The sequence below is a fragment of the Notothenia coriiceps genome, unplaced genomic scaffold (assembly GCF_000735185.1).
Source record: "Notothenia coriiceps isolate Sejong01 unplaced genomic scaffold, NC01 NC01_scaffold00013592, whole genome shotgun sequence".
NCBI classification, from domain to species: domain Eukaryota; kingdom Metazoa; phylum Chordata; class Actinopteri; order Perciformes; family Nototheniidae; genus Notothenia; species Notothenia coriiceps.
Genome location: NW_011346293.1, coordinates 385507 through 393919, shown reverse-complemented (window position 1 = coordinate 393919; position 8413 = coordinate 385507). Strand labels below are relative to the sequence as shown.

At 40.5% G+C, this 8413-nt stretch overlaps 1 protein-coding gene across 1 annotated transcript in view; it reads left to right on the top strand.

Annotated features, from left to right (window-relative positions):
* The window catches only part of zmiz2 (zinc finger, MIZ-type containing 2), a 26689-nt gene that overhangs the window by 13533 nt on the left and 4743 nt on the right, over positions 1 to 8413 (top strand). Inside the window, exons 8-17 of the mRNA XM_010774215.1 lie at positions 569 to 652; positions 772 to 949; positions 1499 to 1640; positions 2029 to 2107; positions 2394 to 2525; positions 2638 to 2743; positions 3198 to 3355; positions 3500 to 3567; positions 3651 to 3719; positions 7127 to 7368. Of these exons, the coding sequence (XP_010772517.1) occupies positions 569 to 652; positions 772 to 949; positions 1499 to 1640; positions 2029 to 2107; positions 2394 to 2525; positions 2638 to 2743; positions 3198 to 3355; positions 3500 to 3567; positions 3651 to 3719; positions 7127 to 7368 (1258 nt within the window). The remainder of the gene's footprint in view (positions 1 to 568; positions 653 to 771; positions 950 to 1498; positions 1641 to 2028; positions 2108 to 2393; positions 2526 to 2637; positions 2744 to 3197; positions 3356 to 3499; positions 3568 to 3650; positions 3720 to 7126; positions 7369 to 8413) is intronic.

Below are 8413 nucleotides of genomic sequence, written 5' to 3'. Positions count from 1 at the left end.
CCTGACTGTGTTACAGACTGTCATCCTGGTTAGTGGTTACTCTGGGTTCTGTCTTCAGGACAGAGTGTTGGATTTTTTTGTTAATTGGATGGGACTTGATTTGATTCAATATTAGAGTAATTTTCTCGTTTGTGTGTTTGTTTAAATATATTTGGCCTTTGTTCATGTGATTGACTGATTTACTCAAATAAAAAGGTTGATGAATTATCATCTAATGATTTGTATGATGTTTTATTTATGTTAAAGGTCAATTTGAATGATTTTAACTAATGATAAGTAGTAGAAAATCTAATATTTTAAATTCGGGACGGTCCACATTAATTTCGGGACGGCTTAGATTGTATTTCGGGACGGTTCCGGGAGGATGGTGAAAAAAGTTAGTCGAGAGCCCTGTGTTGGTGTAAGTCCTATTTTTCCACCTAACCTGGTGATGTTTGATCACATTATTAAAAGCAAGTTGTTGAAAGCTTCCAGCACACAGATCTAATTTTGTCAGCACTGTTGGACTCTTAGGGGTCCAGAGAGAGCGATCATTAGCTGAGTTTCATGTTTCATGTCTGTTCTCCAGTCGGAGCCATTCAATGGTCAGGGCAGCCTGCCATCTGGAGGAGCAGGAGGATACAATGCCTTCACACAGGCTGCAGTCAACGGGGTAAGCCATAAATGCACTCTTCTTAATCCCATTATAGGACTGAGTTCTAACAGTTTGACGATGGCTTTTAATGAGAAACACTGAAGTTCTAAGCACTCGTTTTCATCCTCGTCCCTCAGCCAGGTCGGGGTGGAGTGATGCCCGGATATCCCAGCTCTCCCATGGGAGGGAATCCCACGCCTCCCATGACACCCGGGACGTCAATACCCCCATACCTGTCCCCGGGCCAGGACACAAAACCCCCCTACCTCCCACCGGACATCAAACCCAACATAAACGCCCAGCAGATCTCTACAGGTGAGACCCCACATCCAGCTTTTAAGCTTATTAGATGCACGTTAGAGAGAGACAAACACTGCAGGCAGGGAAATTACCTACAGAGCTGAAAAAAGAAATGTCACAAATATATGTATCTTTGTATTTAAAATGAATTAAATCGGAAAGTCCAAACTTTTTTCCAAGGTCTGGCTATGAACAGATTGTTAATAAAATAACATTATGTTCAGGGTAGAGGAAAATACTTGTCATTGACCTGAGGGGAATACAGATTTGCCAGGTTAATGTAGTGCATGTGAATGTGAGCGATCCTTGTTGAGCAACACAAAGCATTATCTTGTTTCTATGACTAACCTGTTGTTATGTTACAGTGCATACACACGTAATCAGTGTAACAGTAAAATATCCTTTTAATATTCCTATTTTGACCAAATTGTTTTGAGAAGCATAATGACTTAACTAAAAGGGCCTTTACACATTAAAATCTGCATTTCCACCCCTCACCGTCTGCAGCTTTTTGTTGAAATGTATGCAAGTTAATCAAAAACCACATTGGCTTTTTCATTCCAGGTAACCCGAGTGACGACCTGCGTCTGACGTTCCCGGTACGAGACGGCGTCGTGTTGGAGCCGTTCAGACTGGAGCACAACCTGGCCGTCAGTAACCACGCCTTCCAGCTGAGAGACTCTGTGTACAAAACACTCATGTTGAGGTACTATTATTTATAGTTTTATTTTTATATTGAAACATCTATGAATGTCCAGTCTGTGTGCAGCACTACTCCCTTTTAAAGAAACATCTCATGGGTTTTATATTCAAATAAAATAGTATATCATCATAACAATATTGAAATAATATCTTCAAAGTCTCCTACTCTCTGATGAGCCGAAGTTACTGCGAATACAAGATAAATATGTGGTGTTTACCTTAAAAATTAAATACGACTCTATTTGTGACGTGATGTGTGGCTTCAGTGTGGATTCAGAGCTCTGTTTTTCTAACTGAAGGATTTCTTAGAGACATGAAGAAAAAACTAATGAGGAATGTTTGATAACCCCACCCAGTCTCCCCTGATGGTAGTGTTGTGTTGCCCCCTGCAGGCCGGACCTGGAGTTGCAGTTTAAATGCTACCACCACGAGGACCGACAGATGAACACAAACTGGCCTGCATCCGTTCAAGTGAGCATCATCAGCCTTTCTTTATTAGTTAAGTCATGACACGGCACTATTTCTTAAAGGGCAACTGGCTATTTTAGAGCTTTCACTTTATTTCCCTGGTTTTTATCGACATTACTCAAATAAAGTATCACTTGTATTCATTGTAGAGATTTCATACCACCAGGATGCTATTTTTGATTGTTGAACTTCAATACCATGCTACTTGTATTATTGTTGGATTCTGCTGTCAAACAAGGCTAAACATCATTAAATAAATATAATAATATACTTTTTTCATCTGTATTAGGTCAGTGTCAATGCAACTCCTCTGTGCATTGAAAGAGGGGACAACAAAACCTCCCACAAGCCCTTGTACCTGAAGACTGTGTGTCAACCGGGACGTAACACAGTGCAGATCACAGTAACCGCCTGCTGCTGTGTAAGTACCCTGAACCTGACAACTTCCTGTCTCAGCGTTTGGTTCCCATATTCCCACACGTTCATATTTCTTTATCTAATCCCATTTTGAACCGACCCTTTTCTCTTTCCAGTCGCACCTGTTTGTGTTACAGTTGGTCCACCGGCCGTCCGTCAGGTCTGTCCTGCAGGGTTTGATGAAGAAGAGACTCCTGCCTGCCGAGCACTGCATCACCAAGAGTGAGTTCAGATCCAGCTCGCTTTAGATTTAAAGCATTATGGTGTACAACAGCGGCTGATTATGTTTGTTTAGCTTAACCTAGTGGTTCTGTGTCTAGTGTTGGAAAGTAACTAAATTCATGACCTTGAAACTTACCCACATTTACTACAAGATTTTGAATGCAGGATATTTTTGGAGTTTTGAGTGAAACGCCTTCCTAGTTCTTCAATCACCCTACAAATCTAGAGTTTGTGTAGTGTACACCAGCAGGCTCACATGTCCTGCAACCTCTTTGGTTTGTTTGGGGGTTGTTCGGTCTCCCTGTAAACCTAAATTGTAACACTTTCATTAAAGAGAGTCAATACTGAAAAGTAAACTTATTTGTATTCGTTGATAGCAAATAAACAGACTGATAAAAGTTATTCATCGATCTAGAAAGTAATTTTGCTTTTCTTAATTGTCTTCTTGTTTCAGTAAAGAGAAATTTCAGTAGCGGTACGATCCCCGGGACCCCTGGTTTGAACGGAGAGGACGGCGTAGAGCAGACGGCAATCAAAGTTTCCCTCAAATGTCCGATCACGTTCAGACGAATCCAGCTGCCAGCCAGGGGGCACGACTGCAGACACATACAGGTGGGAGTCTCACACACACACACACACACACACACACACACACACACACACACACACACACACACACACACACACACACACACACACACAAATTAAAATGACTTGCTAATATGTTCTCTTATATTGATTTCCTTTATTTTTCAGTGTTTTGACCTGGAGTCCTATTTGCAGCTTAATTGTGAAAGAGGGACCTGGAGATGTCCTGTGTGCAAGTACGTAAAGAAGCACCCATTGCACCTTTTTGGAATCTTCTCACAATTAAATATAACCAACACTTTTTCCTTTGGTCTAACAGTAAATCAGCTTTGCTAGAAGGACTGGAGGTGGACCAGTACATGCTCGGGATTCTCGTCTACATCCAGAAGTGAGTGCTTATTTGTGTTTGTTATGTGAACAACCAACTAGAGATGCTATGATAGAAGGCTGCTAATGGAAGAGAAAATGGTTAGAAAATGTTTGTTTATTAAGTCGTGGAAAGAAAGACAAATTGGAATCAGCAGCTCAGACTTTAAAAACATAATTGTAACTACCGTAATTTTCGGACTATAAGCCGCACCTGAATATAAGCCGCAGCAGCGGCATACCACTCTCGCTTCCACTTTTACTTTTGCGCGCTACCTATCTCACTCTTTTCCGGCCTCCAGCTTTTCCTGCTGGAACCCGCCGCTTAAAGGTGGGGGTCCGCGGACCGGCCATAGAGCCCATAGAGTTAAAGGTGTTGGCCGTTAGCTGTAAAAATCCATAGATTAGCCGCACCGTTATATAAGCCGCAGCGTCGAAAAATAGGGANAGTTACTGACTACACAGCTTGAAAAGGGTTAGATTTGTTTTCTATTTTTGACTCCCATACACAAAAACCTCGGTTCGTTCTTGCATACTTTCAATCGCGACCTCGAAGTTCAGACGTTACAAGTATTTTGTTGTCTATTTCGGTCTTTAGATCACACTAGTACCTGAGGACTGGACTCAAAAGTTTCAGGTACATTATGTCAATATGATTTAGTCGGATCTGCACTTACTCAGTGTTTGAATTGGAGCATAGTCTCCTGGTGAAATTGTTATGTAAATGTGGGTGTCATCTGCATAGCTATGGTAACTTATTTTGTAGTTTTTCATTATCTGAGCCAGTGGTAGCATTTAGATGTTAAAGAGAAGAGGCCCCAAGATGGAGCCTTGAGGTACCCCACATGTCATATTTGTCAACTCAGATGTGTATTTACCTATAGAAACAAAGTTTTTTCTGTCCTTTAAGTAGGATTCAAACCAATTTAGAACTGTTGCCGAAAGTCCCACCCTGTTTTCCAGTCGGTCTAGTAACATGTTGTGGTCAACAGTGTCAAACGCAGCACTGAGATCTAGTAATACTAACACTGAGGTATTGCCACTGTCTGTGTTTAAGTGGATGTCATTGAAGACCTTTACAAGAGCAGTCTCAGTGCTGTGGTTTGGACGAAAGCCTGACTGGAACACATCAAAACAGTTATTTAAATGCAAGAAATTACTCAACTACTTTTTCAATGATTTTACCTAGAAATGGGAGGTTTGATATTGGCCTGTAATTGTTCATTACTGAAGCATCTAGATTATTATTTTTTAAGAGCGGTTTAATGACTGCAGTTTTCAGGGCTTGTGGAAAAACACCTGAGTGAAGAGACTTGTTTACTATATGAAGTAGATCTAAGGCCGTGCAATGAAAAACATTTTTGAAAAATCCTGTTGGAATAATATCAAGGCAGCAGGAGGAGGATTTCAGATGTTGAATAATGTCCTCTAGGTTTTTATCATTAATCTGCTAGAATTGTGTCATGGTGTTTGAATTGATTTTAAGTGGACACAGGGACAACACATTTGCTGTACCTGATACAGAGGCACTAACTGCTTGTCTGATTTTCTGTATTTTGTCAGTGAAGAAGGAGGCACATTCATTGTACGGTTGTACTAGAATAGAAAATTATGTCATGTGTGGTATTTCATATATTTTTGCATAGATCAAAATAGTTTACGTGGCCCTGCCAGATACGTTGTAGGAACATTATAAGATGAATGAAGTTAACCCTGTGGGAAATCAACTCTCTTTCATGTGATTCCCAACTTTGATTGTGTCTACTGAAGTTAAAGAGTGATGTCCAGTGGGTTTTCAATTAGACTTGGTACCAGCTTCATTTTTTATCTCATGAATCCAGATTCTCCTTTCACCTTCACTTACTCCTCATTTCCCTTCTTAAGTCTTCTACCCTTTTCCCCCCCATTTTCCTCTCCCTGTTTGACCTCCCCTCTTGTTTCTGTCCCTGCTTAATGTCCTCCACTCTAATTAAGTTTGACAAAGACAGCTGATACGCTGTGATGTCCATCCAAATTAACACTGAGCAGATGTCACTCAATTGTACTCATTTATACGCTACTGTAGCTCATCAAGCTGCTCATGCTGAGGACATGTGGACTGTAACTTTAACGTCTATAGCATTATTATTTTGTATATTATAATATCACTTGCGGACTGATTCCCAAAGAAGGATGTTCAAGGCAATTTGCAATAGATGGAAGCATAAACATTTAGGAATATGTTTTTGTCTAGAAGGTCTTCTCACCACAGAATTTAACCTCATATTTTTCCTCTTACTTGTAGGTTTACAAATGCATTTAATATGTACAAATGTCCACAATCAAAGGAAATTAGAAGCCAGCATGTTTTAAACACCAAAAACCCACAAATAATTAATTCACACATGAATATAGAAATACAAAATATAATGAGGAAAAGCTAAATGGGTTATTACACGAGATTTAATTGCATGGCTTAGCAATAACATGCCAACAATATCCAAACCACTTAGGCGGACTATGGCACGACGAGAAAGTCCATATGTCTTTATAAATGTATACAAGGTAAACTGAGCATCTGTTTTATCTTGAGTGTTTAACAGTTTTAGGGCTCCTGGAATGTAACCATAGCGTTATAATTCTGGGGTCATTGATATGGGACTTTATGTTCTGCCAATCATTTAAGACTCTACACCAGGGCTATTCAATTGGCGGCCCGCGGGCCAAATCCGGCCCCCGGGTGATATTTACTGGCCCTTTGAGTATAATGTTAAAAAAATAAAAAATAAAAGTTTAATTGAATTTTTTTTTTAATTTAACATTTTTTTTTTTTGCCAGAGTGCCTTTATTCCTGAGAGGGTGTTACATTGAGAGATAGAGGGGAAGACATTGCCTGAAAACTTTGGTGGGCTCGGGTTTCGAACCCACTTACTAGCAACTCCTGTCATTTATTGCGTCTCTGCGCGCGTCCTCGCGGCTCGCGCTGCCCTTCACTACAAGCTCGCGCACCTTCGACGTTTTCGCGCCAATGGTACGATTAATCAAACCTGGTCAGCATAGTTGGATATCAAAATGTCTCTTTCTACGTTAAAAAAACGAAAGGTTGACACCGAAAACCAGCAATTCAACAGCGAGTGGAAAGAGAAGTACTTGTGTGTAAATGTCAGTGGGAGGCCCGTGTGTTTAATCTGCANAATTCAAGGAGATGCACTACCGTAATTTTTGGACTATAAGCCGCGCCTTTTTCCCTATTTTTCGACGCTGCGGCTTATATAACGGTGCGGCTAATCTATGGATTCATAGATTAGCCGCACCGTTATATAAGCCGCAGCGTCGAAAAATAGGGAAAAAGGCGCGGCTTATAGTCCAAAAATTACGGTAGTGCATCTCCTTGAATTATTTGTATGTTTAGCAAGTATCTTAATAAACCTCCATACCCTACTCCCTCAGCTCAGAGTATGAGGAGATCACCATAGACCCGGTGTGTGGCTGGAGGCCGGTGCCTGTAAAACCAGACCTGCACATAAAGGAGGAGCCGGACGGCCCGGTGCTGAAGCGCTGCCGGACCGTCAGCCCGAGTCACATGGTGCTGCCTAACGTGATGGAGATGATTGCCGCTCTGGGCCCCGCGTCGTCCCCCTACCACAGTCTGTCTGCAGGGGGCAGGAACACCCCCGACTACAACCGGCCAGGTAGGGTCAGCAGAGAGGAGTGAAACAGATAGTCAGTGGTGGAGGGAAATATTAATACCATACTGTAAACACAATGTAACAAGTAAATGTCAAGCATTGAAAATGTAACTCAGTAAAAGAACACTAGGTCGAAAATGTACTTAATTTAGAAACATATCCCACGTGTATGTAAATAAAATGAAGTTTATTCTTTGATTTGTTTCTTAATCATCAAACTGTATTTACTGCACAAACAGGTGTGGCTTATATTACTTATTTCAACAAGATGAAAGAAAACTGTGGAATGTTTTGGACATTTAATCATCAGCATCATCAACGCCTCCAAAAATACTACACAAAGCAACCCGTTCCTCTGTTTGTGGAGCTTCTGCTGTTGGTTATCATCAGACGATTGAATGCAGCGGAGACAGTTATTGTGTTAGTGAACCCAAAATTAGAACATTTGAATATGCTGAAAATGACTGTAGAGCTGTTCTCTGTGACAGAAATAAAGAGGGGAACATTGATATGACGTTAGATTCTAAAAAGAGATCTGTCTGATTGAAACTGGTCTATGATTTAAATGACAGGCATTCAATATCATGGAGATAATTATGAGACAATGTTTGAGGCTACAGCTGTTACTGTCACTGTCAGCTGTTAAACAACCCACTCTGTCTGTTATAAGTTATCATGTCAATTACATTTTAAGAGTCAACCGTGAAAAACAAAACCTATAAACAATAATAACTTATTAACCTAGTTTTAAGTTGTAGATATACAGTGGGGCAAAAAAGTATTTAGTCAGCCACCAATTGTGCAAGTTCTCCCACTTAAAAAGATGAGAGGCCTGTAATTGTTATCCTGGGTNGTAGATATACAGTGGGGCAAAAAAGTATTTAGTCAGCCACCAATTGTGCAAGTTCTCCCACTTAAAAAGATGAGAGGCCTGTAATTGTCATCCTAGGTATACCTCAACTATGAAAACTAGAAAAAAAAATCCAGAAAATCACTGTCTGATTTTTAAAGACTTTATTTGCAAATGATGGTGGAAAATAAGTATTTG